The sequence below is a fragment of the Gopherus evgoodei genome, chromosome 14, assembly GCF_007399415.2.
Source record: "Gopherus evgoodei ecotype Sinaloan lineage chromosome 14, rGopEvg1_v1.p, whole genome shotgun sequence".
Taxonomy (NCBI): Eukaryota; Metazoa; Chordata; order Testudines; family Testudinidae; genus Gopherus; species Gopherus evgoodei.
The window spans coordinates 31,081,898-31,096,455 of record NC_044335.1 but is presented as its reverse complement, the minus strand read 5'-3'; the positions used below and the strand labels follow the sequence as shown (position 1 = coordinate 31,096,455).

At 43.8% G+C, this 14,558-nt stretch overlaps 1 protein-coding gene across 8 annotated transcripts in view; it reads left to right on the top strand.

Moving 5' to 3' along the window:
* RBL1 (RB transcriptional corepressor like 1) overlaps positions 1-14,558 on the top strand; it is a 97,868-nt gene that overhangs the window by 56,954 nt on the left and 26,356 nt on the right. For all 8 annotated transcript variants that reach the window (XM_030533546.1, XM_030533545.1, XM_030533549.1 and 5 more), the window contains 3 exons: positions 5,451-5,615; positions 5,835-5,970; positions 7,367-7,633. In XM_030533546.1, coding sequence (XP_030389406.1) covers positions 5,451-5,615; positions 5,835-5,970; positions 7,367-7,633 — 568 coding nt within the window. The remainder of the gene's footprint in view (positions 1-5,450; positions 5,616-5,834; positions 5,971-7,366; positions 7,634-14,558) is intronic.

Genomic DNA, 14,558 nt, shown 5'->3' with positions numbered 1-14,558 from the left:
TGGAGCTGCTCCAAATCTGGGCTCTGCTCCAAAGCCAGTTAAGATGTGGGGGCCCTGCTGCTCAGGAGCAATGCCCAACATAGAAGCCAGCCTTTGAGAAACCAAGAGGGTTTAGAGACTCCAGCCACAGTGTTGTTCCTGGACCCTCGCCAGGGACCCCAGCCTTTCTTGTCAGTATGGTATATTAGGTATATCTCCCTGCCCGCTCTCCTTTTCCCATCTCAAAGCCTCTGTTTCCAACCTTCCATAGCCTCCTGGCTGTTGACATTGGGAGGTTGGAATGTGTCTGTTACTCTACCACTTCCTCAGCTTTTGGGTAGCTACAAGAGTAGAGTAGTGGAAACATTCCCCTAGCCTTCATTTGAGTCCCTTTCCTCAGGCGATAGCCCCAATGTGTGTGCCTCTGATGTTGATCGCAGTTCTTCTTCGAGTGATTGCACATGTCCGTTCCGATTTAGGTGTGCGAGTGCCCTGAGCACAGCTGTCAAAGATTTTTCCACTAGTGGTATCCGTAGCCTTGGTGCCGGCACTCCCTTGTGTTGCGTGCTTATAGCGCCAATGTAAGAGCAAGTACTTTGGCAAGGAGGGTTTCGGTGAGCTGAGCCCCCACAGCAGAGCCACCATATACAGTTTTCTTAAAGGTAAGGTACAGCTGCGGCTGCACCCAAAATTCCTCACAAAGGTTGTGTCCTAATTCCACTACAACCAGCCTATCTTTCTACCAATCTTCTACCCTAAGTCTCATGTGAATAGCGAAGATCAATAACTGCACTCCCTGTACATCAGACATGCTCTGTCAGTTTATATTGAAAGAACCAAACTGTTTCATAGGTCGCCCCACCTCTTCTGTTGCTGACAGAATAAAAGGGCTTCTGGTCTCCTCCCAGAGGATCTCATCTTGGATCATATCCTATATAAGAACATGCTACGATCTCGCAGGCGTCCACCCTCCGTCAAACTTAACAGCTCCGTCCACGAGATCCCAAGATTCTTCCGCAGCCTTCTTAGTGCAGGTTCCAGTCCAAGACTTATGCAGAGCGGCGACATGGTCCTCGGTGCATACCTTTACAATACACTATGCTATCACGCAGCAGGCGAGAGACGATGCTTCCTTTGGATGAGCAGTCCTATAGGCAGCTTGTACTTAATCTCCGAGCCAACCTCCAGATCTATTGCTTGCTAGTCACCTAAATTGGAATGGACAAGTGCAATCACTCAAAGAAAAAACAGTTACCTGCCTTTCGTAACTGTTCTTTGAGATGTTTTGCACATGTCCATTCCAAGACCCACCCGCCGACCCCTCTCTGAGAGGTCGGTAAGAAGAAACTGAGGAGTGCAGGCTCGGCTGGAGCCCCTTATACCAACGCTATGAACGTGCGACACCAGGGAGCGCTAGTGATGAGTCTGTGGATACCATAGGGGAAAAATCTCCCAACAGCTGTGCTCGGGGTGCTCGCACACATAAATTGGGATGGACATGTGCAACACATTTCGAAGAACAACAATTAGGAAAGGTAGGTAACCGTTTTTCCCCAAGCCTCAGCAGAATTAAATTTTAAATTTGTTTTTCAGTTTCACTGTTGCTTACAGGGATTTGAAAAACAGCAATGAAAACAAAAAAAGATTTTTCAGCTTTGTGCTGTGTGTGGAAGCTCTGAGCCACAGCAGAGGCAATTGAGCTCTGGCAGTCTGAAGACTTACATTCTTCTTTGAGTGCTGTCCCTGTGGGCGCTCCATTTTAGGTGTTGGTGCACCCCTGTGCTCGTAAGCTGAGATTTTTGGTAGCAGTTCCCAGTTGGGTCATACATGCGCAGTTCCTGTCTTGTGCCTCTTCAGACGGTAAACTGGTGCTGTGTGACCAATCCCCTCCACCCCCCTCAGTTCCTTCTCTACCGCCCTTGTATACAGGTTGGAGCACTTAGCAGAGCCTTGCTACTTAGTTCTTTTAGCCTATTTACTACCATTATTTAGTTAGCTGATTTCGTGGTTTTTTTGGTCCTCATCACCTCTTCTAAAATAAATTTTATTATGATGATTCTCCTCATTAGAAGTTAGATTTTAGTTTACCCTTTAATCAGCGTCTCTAGGGGCAAAAGCCTCCCCTGATGAGAATGCCCGAAGCTGGGGGCACCCCTTCCCTGGCTATGGCAGGTGTGGGCTGGGTTCAAGCCGCCCCTCCCCTGGCAGGTCCCCAGGTGAGTTCCCTGGGCACAGCATGGCCCTACATAGGCTGCCGCATGGCTGCGCAGCTTACAGGGAACTTAGTTCTTTACACTCAATATTAGATTACCTCTTAGAACTTTAAAAGGTCTGGCCTCTCCATGAGTTTAATACGAGTACTCCTCTCTGCTGTCACAGCTTTTCACCACAAAGTGGATCAACATTCTGTGTTTGCTCACCTGCTCATCAAATGTTTCCTCAGAGGCCTCACCAATGTCTACTCAGAACTACGTGATCCTACCACATCATAGGACCTCAACCTAGTCCTTTGGACCATCACTGTTTTTCCCTTTGGAACTCATGCTCACTACTATACCTTTTCATGAAGATTGCATTTCTAGTGGCCGTTACATCTGCCAGACGTGTAGGAGAGTTGGGTGGTCTCATGGCAGACCGCCCCATACACGCTTTTTTTTAAAGGTAAATTGTCCCTGATACTGCGCCTCAAGTTTTTACCTAAAGTCATCTCAGCCTTCCACCTTAATCAATCCATTTACCTACTGACGTTCTGCCCCAGACCCCACAAGGATAGAAGGCGCAGTCCACACTTCATACTCTCGACATACGGAGGGCATTGGCCTTTTATATAGTGTGATATAGCATGGCCAGAGGGCAGCAGGAGAGTGATAGATGGGAGATATGTAAGCCCCAGGATGATGAGAGCCTTATTTCCTGTAGAGGGAAGAGAGGCTGCTACAGATTAATTAGAGCACCTGAAACCAGTTAAGCCAATTAAAGCACCTGAAGCCAGTCATCTGATAAAAAAAAAAAAAAACACTTCTTCAGTTGGACAGTTGGAGAAGCAGAGGGACTTTACAGACACAAGGGGTTGGGAGAAACTTGGCTCAAGTGGAGAAAGGGCAGGAAACCCCACAAGCTGAAGGACCGGAGAGGGAAGTAGCCCAGAGGAAGGAATCGCTAGTTCAAGTGGTTCACTGCTATTCCTAGGGCCCCTGGGCTGGGACCCGGAGTAGAGAGTGGGCCTGAGTCCCTCCCTCTCCACTCCTCTTTTCTGGGACACTAGTGGGACAGCTGATACCCCAGTTCAAGGGTGAGAAACGGTGCCCTGAATACACCCCCCACAAGAGGAAAGAGTGCGGGACCCATCTTAATAGTGCTGGCAATTTGCCACAATAGACAGAGCAGGATCATTTCATAAATCAGCCAGACTGTTTGTCTCCATCACTGAACACTCCAAAGCGAGTGCCGTATCCAAACAGAGGCTCTCCAAGAGGATCTCTGATAGCATAGATTTATGCTATCACTTGATGGATCATTATCCCTAAATGGATCACTTGATGATTTTCTGTTCCTTCCCTCTGGGGCACCTAGCATTAGCCACTGTTGGAAGACAGGATACTAGGCTAGATAGTCCTTTGGTCTGACCCAGTATGTCCTCCTTACATACCACCAATGTGACCAACAACCTCTTGTGGGGATTTGTATGCATTCCACCAGAGCCCTATTGACCTCTATTGCTTTCCTTAACAACGTGCCCATCATGGACATCTGTAGGGCTGCAACCCGGACCTCAGTCCATACATTTACGAAGCATTACGCATTAAGACAACCGGCAACATCCGATGCCTCTTTTGGACTCACTATACTATCTGCTGTCACAATTTCAACTCCGAAGACTCTCCTTCCATCGGAGGGCACTGCTCTGAAGTCACCTAAAGTGGAGCACCCACAGGGACAGCACTTGAAGAAGAAAAGAAATTTACTCACCTTGTGCAGTAATGGAAGTTCTTCGAGATGTGTCCCCCAGTGGGTGCTCCACTACCCTTCCTCTTCCCTTCTGCTTTGGGGTTTATTACTTGATCTCTGCAGTAAAGAAGGATTAGAGCCAGCACCAATTGACTGCTTCAAGCAGTGTGAGATGAGGACTGCACATGTACAACCCAACCAGGCACTGCTACCAAAAATCTCTGATTACGAGCACAGGGGTGCACAAACACCTAAAGTCGAGCACCCACAGGGGGACACATTTCGAAGAACCTACGTTACTGCACAAGGTGACTAACTTTCTCTTCCGCAGCATTGGTTTACACTTGAATCACATTTCCTATTTAATACAGGCTCTTAAACCATACTCATCACTGTATTGTCTCAGAGCATTAAGTGACGTGACTAATATCTGTTGTGTCAGGCTGTTCTTTGTAAGGCTAGCTTCACAACCTTAAGGGCTTTAACCTTTTTTCAAATGAAGTTTTAAATTGATGGGTAATGGTATTTGTGAACATTACCTAGTTATAGAGTGGTAGAGCATCAATTAAAAACCAAATTTAAATCTAATTATAAACTGTAAATGATGGTGTACGTGTGTATATATAATCACCATTTCATATGAAACCTTTTATACTGGATCTTAAAATTCTGTGAAGAACTAAACTATTTTCACTCTGAAGATGGAGGAGGAGGAGAGGGAGAAAGAAACAGATATATGACAAAGCAGGAAATGTCTTCATTGATACTAAGGTCAGAAGGGACCATTATGATCGTCTAGTCTGAACTCCTGTATAACAGAGGTCTTCTGAGGCTTGGAATCAGGTGGAAAATTGATGTAGGGAAACTTCCAGACCACAGGATTCCAGCATAGAATGCTTTTGCACTAGCTATGGCAAGATGATGTATTTTGGGATGAGGGGAGTGTGTGGGATGAGCAGAGGGTATCGGGAAGAGAAGCAGAAACATGCAAGGTATGTAATAGAAGCTGGAGCTTTTAAAAACAAGGAGGGAGAATTGAACTGGACCGGAAATGAATGGTCAGTTGATGAGTGCAGCATGCTTTCCAGCTTGTTCCCATAGTCTCACAGTTATAAACACACCCAGGCCATTTTCCTTTCATCACATGTATCTTTTTATTCCACAGTTCTTTTTTAAACAGAACACGACACAGGCATATTGCAGCAGGAGCTTTCCACGCTGCTTCTCTCCTTTGTACAGCTCAATTTCTGAGCTCCCCCTCCTGCTTCCTGTTCCTCCCACTTAGTCTCCCAATTACTGCCAGTTGTATCAATAGTATAGTAATTACCACCCAGGTACTCATAATCCCCCAACAGAAAATAGCTAATTGTTCCCAGTTGTGCTGGCAACCTTTTCCGAGCTGCAGCAATTGAACACTGAAGTGACTAAGTGCTACAGCTAGCATTTGGTCAGAGTGGGTTTAATGATGGGTGAGGTGTTTTTGGTTTTAGCATGGCTGATTAAACTGCCTTGCTTCCCTTTAGGTGATTGAAGTATTGATTCGGTCTGAGGAAGGACTCTCTAGAGACATGGTGAAGCACCTCAACAACATTGAAGAACAGATTCTGGAGAGTCTAGCCTGGACCAGTGACTCTGCCCTATGGAAAGCTCTACAAGCCTCAGAAAACAAGGTCCCAACCTGTGAAGAAGTATGTTGAAGGGAAAATAAATTGCCAGAAAATGCAAGTGTACTTGTTTTCCAGGACTGATATTTTGCATAGGATATTAATCAAATGCAACAATTGATCCAGTAGTGAAATAATTATGAAAACTAAGACTGTGTTCTCTGACATCCTTTTTTAATAATAGTAGATGGTATGAAGAGGCGAAGATTATTTATTCTTAAACTGGCATCTCTTATATCCCAGGTAATATACCCAAGTAATTTCGAAGCCAGTAATGGAGGAAGTGGACTAGGACACCTCCCTATGATGCCAATATCGCCTATTGTGCATCCTCGAGTGAAAGAGGTTCGCACAGATCTTGGTGGAAGTTTACGACGGGGTAAGTTTGAGATGAGTTCTGATGTTTGTAGTATATAGTATTTCAAACCATTCATAGTAATACATAGAGAAATCCTGGGTGTCTTTGAATTGTGTTTGCTTAGAATCTTAGTCATTTGGCTTTTCAAACTTTTTGTCTGGAAATCTTCTCCCTAACTCTATGGCTTTGTCTCCATAACACTCAATTGCTTGTGCTTCCATCAGTTCTATTGCAGTGAGTAATGCACCAGTGTTTATTTCCACATTGCCTACCCTGAATCAGAGTAATATTTGCCTTTGTGCCTTTTCTAGGGTTGTCTATACTGAATCAGATGGCATAGCTGTAATTCTTGACAGGTGGTAGCTCTGCTTCTCCTGCTGTTCTAATCTGTTCAGTCGTTCACTACGCAGTTTGGTTCTGTCCTGTATTTTCTATCTTTATGCCTCTATTCTCAGATTTGATAGGTCAATTTCTTTAAAAAAAAATAAAAATTAAAAAAAAAAATACTATCCTCTCTCTCTCATTAGTTCTTAAATGGACACTTATTTTTAACCCAAAAAAACCCCACAACCAACAATTTGGACTTGCTGGTTTTTCACAAAAAAGCAAACAATTCCTTACACTGGGTTGTATGACCTGTCATTACCATTCAAAGAAATTTACAGAAAGTAAAGAAGCATACTGAAGAGGAGAAGAGCAGAACTTGAAAAAATGCACCTACCTCTCTGCTGACAAGGAAATGTCTGCTGGGAGTGGGTGAAAGCTAGTAGCAGAGTGAAACTTCCAAGTTTTTAGCCAGTTTCACTTTGCTGTTTACCCAGAAACTCTTCTGCTTTGTGGGATGGAGAGGGACACACACCATGTAGTATCTTGAGCAGCAGGAGGTTATCTTGTGCTTCCAAAGGGTTCCATGGAGCAGAAGAGTGAAACTGATATTGTACTGATCAGTTCAACTGCTTCCACTCATGCTATTGGGCAGCAGCAAAAGTGAGCAGAGTTCATGAGCAGAAGTAGAGATATGGGGATGAGCTAAGGGAGAGAAGATTCAGGCTGGGTAGTAGTGAGGGGATTAAAGAGAGAGAGACAGAGAAACGAGAAGTCCAAGCAACTAGAGCACAGGAAAGATGTGACTGGAGGAGGAAGGAGGTCTCCATTGCTTTCCAGTGGCTAAGAATCCAAACATATTGTCAATCAAATGAAATGGTTTGGGAATAGTGGAGAATAAGGGGAAGCAATTGAAGGGCTAGAGGACTTTGATCTGTATATTATGGTGCTACTGTTCTGTCAGTGGAAGATTTTCTTGTGATTCTGACTTTTGTTTGTAGCTTGGAGACTAGCAATTCTCTCATTTTGGAAATTGTATTTCTGTTAAACTGCTGCATATTGTAGTGATGATTTTTCTTCTCTTGCATATTAGACATGCAGCCATTGTCTCCGATCTCTGTTCATGAGCGTTACAGCTCTCCTACAGCTGGAAGTGCTAAGAGAAGGCTCTTTGGTGATGACAGCCCAAAAGACATGCAGGTAGAAAAGGTTCTCTCTGAAGGAACGAAGTTGAAAATTGCCCCAGCTTCAAGTGTTGCTGCTGAAAATGTCTCTCTCTCACCGGGACAGACAATTTTGACCATGGCAACAGCTACTGTAACAGGGACAATGGGACAGAAAGTTACAATCCCACTGCATGGTAAGATATCCATTCATTTTACTTCATTGCAGTTTATAACGATGCTGAATGCTTTACTATGTCCTTTTTCTGGGCTTTGGTTGTACTATCAAACAATGTAGATTCAGTTTGGAGGGCTATGCATTTTAAACAAGTAACATCTAAAGAAAATTGTTTTGAAAAGAAAAATTAAGAGAAAGTATACTTTGCCATCCCTAGTGCTTATTATTGCATGGAGTAGTGTCTGGACAAAGACTTTTTGCTTGCAGATTATCCTGGTAATGCATCCACTGCAGGCTGGGGCAAGGTTTGTGAAGTTGTTGAAGCAAAATTTGCAAAGCATCACAGATGAAGCCTTATGAAGATGTATGATACAAGTAATTCTTGGGGATTTAATATGCTTAGGTCCTCAGGTATAGCTGTATCCTTATCTGTTTTCCTATCTGTTTACTCAGTATATCATGATTTTACTTAAGGATAAGGGGATATAGATTTTTAAAAACAAATTGATACATGAAAGATTCAGAGTACTTGACTCTGACAAACTGAAGTTGGCTGTATGGCAACTCCCCAAATCCTGCTCTGGCCCATGAGGAATGGACTAAATGATTTAATAGAGCTCTCTCTAATTTCTGATATTTCTAATATAAAAAGAAGCATATTAAAGTTTAATATTCTGTAAAGTCTATTGTCATGGTGATCTTTAAAGGAGCAAAATAAAATTAGATATGCCATTCACAGAAACTAAGATAATAAATTGCTCTCTAAATTAAATTAATTCGGAAACCATTATATGGTTGTGATGCCAAGAGAAGCAACTTTGACTGAGAGCCATGCTGCCAAACATGGGAAACCACGTGCTTGAAAGTTATCGTGCAGTGCACAACAATCTGTGGAATACAACTGAGACACTTAGCTTTGCCTTCTTTTCTGAAGACTCCTAGACAGAAGTGACTTGGCAGTCATAATGTCTGTCTCACTAATACAGGAATACGTTCCACTGCACTCCCTGTACTACTTTATTATCTATGCTTGTACTTGCAGCACCCTACAACTGCATTGCAAAGTATCATGCCCTGAGTGTTCAATTTTAGCAGTCTCTCAGATGATCTTAATAGATATTAATTGCTATACAGGTGTATAAGTGAGAGGTAGTCTCTCAATACCTTGGCTCCACACCATTTAGTCTTTGAATATGATTACCAACATCTTGAATTACAGCCAGAAGCAAACAGGAGGCCTGTGTAGAGACTTGATCTCTGGTCCTGTGTTTGGGGCATCCTGCAGCAGTTGGGAGGAAGGCAGAAGGGTTCTGCAGTAGCTAAAGTAATTAGTCCTAGGACACATTTTGTCTCAATTGGTGGTAACAAAGATGTGGATGACTGTGTGAGATCCAGATCGAAGAAGAATGGTCCATGATAAATGACAAACTCACCCACACTAGGGGCCCTAATGCAGTTTGAGTCAAAGAGCAACAATAAATCCATTGAGACCCTGAGGTCAGATATTACACACTTGTTAGCTGATGAAGACACACCATTGGCTTAATCCTCCATCTCCTTCCCCTTACCAGGAAACAAAACTGCAGGTTTTCCCAGCTTGAATCTTCATCCAGCTCTCTGTATTGTATACTGGCAGAGTAAAAACACCATCGATGCCATATTATTTGAGATGGTGGCAAAAAGCTGAGTATTGTTATACTGATGACCCAGTAGTCCAAACTCTTGATCTTTCCAAATGGCTTAATAGGAATGTCAGACAGAAGGGATTACAAATGGTATGCTATGGAACCCTGCATTTGCAGCGCCAAGGGAAGAAGAGATTGCCCAGCACTACCCTTTTTGGATGCTTCTGAGAAGAGGTAAAACTAAAAGATTCCTCAGTCTACTCCTGCAATGTCTTGCAGACAAGTCAGTCAGACCATACAGTTACAGTGTTATCCAGAGATGCTGGTAAATCTTGTTAAAATCATCTTGGGAACTTTACCTTTTGCATCATCACAAGATCATCCACATCAATAGTGATGTTTCCATAAACAAGCCTGAAGCCAGAAGTTAGGCATCAAAATCTGTATAATCAGTACTGGAGCTGGCTCATCGCTATCTTTTCAATTACCTTCTCTTAAAAGGGGAGATTCAAGGCAATACAAACTGTGTGTTAAAGTCAAATATGGTTTCTTGAACAAGGTCCTAAGCACTGTTTTATTTAAATGTCATTGGTATGCTCCTCTCCCTAAGGAGGCATTAGGAATCTTTGACAATAATGGGTCTGTTGTCTTTTCCATTGCTTTCATCAGCCGTGAAGGACATAGGGCCTTTTCTATACATGGTGTGATGTGCTTGGGGTTACAACCAAAACCTCAGCAAGAGAAACCACCTGAGAGCCACTCAGTACAGGTGGCATATTTTATCTCCCACTCTTGCACTGTTCCTATTGAAGGGATCAGCTCTGCCTGAATTCCAGTTTATATTATCTGATATGTACATTGACTACTATTCATGTGAGAAACACTTTGTCTCAGCAATGTAAAATCATCTGAGTTAATCAGACTGCTCACAATTCAGACTGCTTCCTCTGGTTTGGATTTTGCAGAAGTTAAGGCTGAGAAGACAACTTTCATCACCTCAGTCATAATAAGAGCATAAAAATGCCATAATTCTTGATGCAAGCAATTGGATTTGGGGGTGAATCTTCTGTTAGTCCTCCAGGCTTCTCTCTTGCTGCTTCATGTTTCTCTAGCTCCATATACCGTGGTCTTTGGGAAATCATGGGAGACGGGGGAGATTCCAGAAGACTGGTAGGGGGAAAATATAGTGCCCATCTATAAAAAGGGAAATAAAAACAACCCAGGAAACTACAGACCAGTTAGTTTAACTTCTGTGCCAGGGAAGATAATGGAGCAGGTAATTAAAGAAATCATCTGCAAACACTTGGAAGGTGGTAAGGTGATAGGGAATAGCCAGCATGGATTTGTAAAGAACAAATCATGTCAAACTAATCTGATAGCATTCTTTGATAGGATAACGAGCCTTGTGGATAAGGGAGAAGCGGTGGATGTGATATACCTAGACTTTAGTAAGGCATTTGATACGGTCTCGCATGATATTCTTATAGATAAACTAGGAAAGTACAATTTAGATGGGGCTACTATAAGGTGGGTGCATAACTGGCTGGAGAACCGTACTCAGAGAGTAGTTATTAATGGCTCTCAATCCTGCTGGAAAGGTATAACAAGTGGGGTTCCGCAGGGCTCTGTTTTGGGGCCGGCTCTGTTCAATATCTTCATCAACGATTTAGATGTTGGCATAGAAAGTACGCTTATTAAGTTTGCGGACGATACCAAACTGGGAGGGATTGCAACTGCTTTGGAGGACAGGGTCAAAATTCAAAATGATCTGGACAAATTGGAGAAATCATCTGAGGTAAACAGGATGAAGTTCAATAAAGATAAATGCAAAGTGCTCCACTTAAGAAGGAACAATCAGTTTCACACATACAGAATGGGAAGAGACTGTCTAGGAAGCAGTATGGCAGAAAGAGATCTAGGGGTCATAGTAGACCACAAGCTTAATATGAGTCAACAGTGTGATACTGTTGCAAAAAAAGCAAATGTGATTCTGGGATGCATTAACAGATGTGTTGTAAACAAGACACGAGAAGTCATTCTTCCGCTTTACTCTGCGCTGGTTAGGCCTCAACTGGAGTATTGTGTCCAGTTCTGGGCACCGCATTTCAAGAAAGATGTGGAGAAATTGGAGAGGGTCCAGAGAAGAGCAACAAGAATGATTAAAGGTCTTGAGAACATGACCTATGAAGGAAGGCTGAAACAACTGGGTTTGTTTAGTTTGGAAAAGAGAAGACTGAGCCCACGTCCAGACTAACCCGCGGCATCGGCGGGTTAAAATCGATTGCTCGGGGATCGATATATCGCGTCTAGTCTGGACGCGATGTATCAATCCCTGAGCGCGCTTACATCGATTCCGGAACTCCATCAACCCGAACGGAGTTCCGGAATCGACACGGAGAGCCGCGGACATCGATGCCGCGCCGTCCAGACAGGTGAGTACCTCGATTTTAGAAATTCGACTTCAGCTACGTTTATTCCTGTAGCTGAAGTTGCGTATCTAAAATCGATTTTAATACCTAGTCTGGACGTGGCCTGAGAGGGGACATGATAGCAGTTTTCAGGTATCTAAAAGGGTGTCATCAGGAGGAGGGAGAAAACTTGTTCACCTTAGCCTCCAATGATAGAACAAGAAGCAATGGGCTTAAACTGCAGCAAGGGAGATTTAGGTTGGACATTAGGAAAAAGTTCCTAACTGTCAGGGTAGTTAAACACTGGAATAGATTGCCTAGGGAAGTTGTGGAATCTCCATCGCTGGAGATATTTAAGAGTAGGTTAGATAAATGTCTATTAGGGATGGTCTAGACAGTATTTGGTCCTGCCATGAGGGCAGGGGACTGGACTCGATGACCTCTCAAGGTCCCTTTCAGTCCTAGAGTCTGAGTCACGTGCGAGGACAATGCGTAGGGAATTGGCATCAAGGTGCCATTGTCTGTCAGATGGTCATGGACAGTAGTGCAGCCAAGTTGCACTAGACTGTCAAGGTGGTCCAATGGCTCAGCTGGAAATCTGTGTTTTTGAAATACAAAGGGCCCGTGATTTTCCAAGGGCAACCCATAGAAACTTCTCCACCTGACAGAAGCATGGAAAAGCTCTCTGAGAAGGAAATGATAGAACTAACAAAGATGTATTTTAAACAAACCCTGCCTTCAGTCCCATTCATAAAATGATAAAACCAAAGATGTGAGTTAACTATAATCCCATATACAAGATGCATCACTACCATACATGCTGAAGATACTGACAGTAAGTCTTGGCAATTGCAGTCAGGCCTCGCAAACCATTAGTCTTGAATAGGAATTTTCGTGAGTAAACGGTGTGACCTGTGCACAATCAGATGCACAAATGCACTTTATTTTGGGATTCACAAGTGTGACCACCTAGTCTGAATTAATTGCTTTTGCAGTTCACTTTTAGAGTTCCATAGGGCTAGAAACAAATGCCTTATAACCACTTGAAATCTAGGAATTCAAGCTTTTGGCATAAAGCCATCCTTTTTAACTTTAGTAGTTTGTGGGATACCTGCCTCTAAAACCGCTTAGGAATTAAATGGAGGAGAGACCAGATATGTTGATCAGGATGTGATTTTAGGTGCCTATAACTTAGATCTTGTCTACACTACATTGACAGAGCTACAGCTCTATAGTGAAGCTGCTGTAGTGCCGTGGCATAAGCATTTGCTCAGGCCACAGAAGAGATTTCTTTGTTGCTGTAGTTAATCTACCCCCTTGAGAGATGTTAGCTACGCTGATGGAAGAATTCTTCTGTTTATGTAGTGGTGTCTATACCAGGGTTTAGGCTGGCTTAACTGCATGTTTCGGATGTGAATTTTTCATGCCTGGGAGCCATGTAGCTAGGCCCACCTAATATTTAGGGGTAGACCTGGCTCTACATCCTTCCAGGGCTAGAAACACTCTGGCAGAAAGTGGGAAAATTTCTCTAAGAATTGGTCTAGCAGCTGTGATCAAAAAGGAAAAAAAAGATGTAGTTCTTAAATGCAAGGTTGAGAGGGGGTGGTATGAAAGGCAGCATGTCCAGTGTATAAGGCACAGAATTGGAAATCAGGAAACGAGTTTAATTCTTGACTTTGGCACTGACTCACTGTGATATTGGATGAGTAACCCTGTCTTAATTTCTTTATTTGTAAAATGGGGGGGGGTGATGATTACCCTGCCTTATACAGTTCTCTTTGATTGATGAATGAAAAGCACGTATAAGCCAGGGTTCTTTTTCGAGTAGATACAGATGTGTATTGTGGTTAGGTGTGTATATGCCTAGAACGCGAGAGCTGGAGACTGTTGCCTAGCAGTACCTATTGAGGGGTGACACATAGCTGTGGCCCCTTCCCTGGCTATATGAGGCAGTGCTACCCTGACCCCCATCAGTTCCTTCTCACCTTCTGTGGCTGAAGTCAGAGCCATGTGGTTGTTGTCTTACAACCACGTGTTTACTCTTAGCCTAGTTTATTGTTTATCATTAATGTTAGTAGGCAGTAGATAGTGTCAACCGAGATTTGCCCTTCTTGTGGAGAAGCATTCCCAATAGTGACACCCACACACGATGCTTGCTTTGTGTTGGCAAGGCCCACCTTAAAGAACCTTATTTGATCTGTAGATCGTTCAAGAAGCAGACTCGGGTGGCACAGGACCTTTGTCTCAAGCAGCTTCTGCTTGAACAGGCCACGTGACCTGATCAGATACCAAGGCCCTCGGGTCAAAGATCACCCTCAGGCTTGGAAAGTGCTGCTGCTTCTCATTCCAGGGCAGGCGCCTCTCTGAAGATGTGTAGTAGCCATTCTGTTGGTGCCGAGGAAGGGGTCTTCCAAGACCAATCAGGACCATTCCAGGTCACAGGGCAACTCCTGCCTCCCCCAGGATAAGCATGGACTGTCCCAGCACTGATTCCACCATGCACGATGGCATGGGTACCTTCTAAACCTTCCCCAGTACTGAGTAGAAAGGGCAGAAACGCTGTACTGTCAACTCTGGTTCTGATCTCCAAGTGTCCAATGTGTCCGATATCAATGAGGGAAATGCCGATACTTTGTTCATGTCATCGACATATCAGGCAGCCGCAGACCCTCCTCTACCCTTTCAGTCCCAACCCTTATCGTTGATCCAGGACTTTCCCAGAGATGCACCACCCAATAGCCCCTCCAATGGAGTGAGTTGCTGAACTCTCGTATCCATCGGCATTGCATTCAGATGCACCTCTTCCGTTGGTGGGGATGGAGCTTATATTGGGGTTGGTACAAGGGATCTTGGCACGAGGACCCTCTGTGGCCCCTCTGCTTTCAACGCTGCAGGTGTTCCAATGGAGACT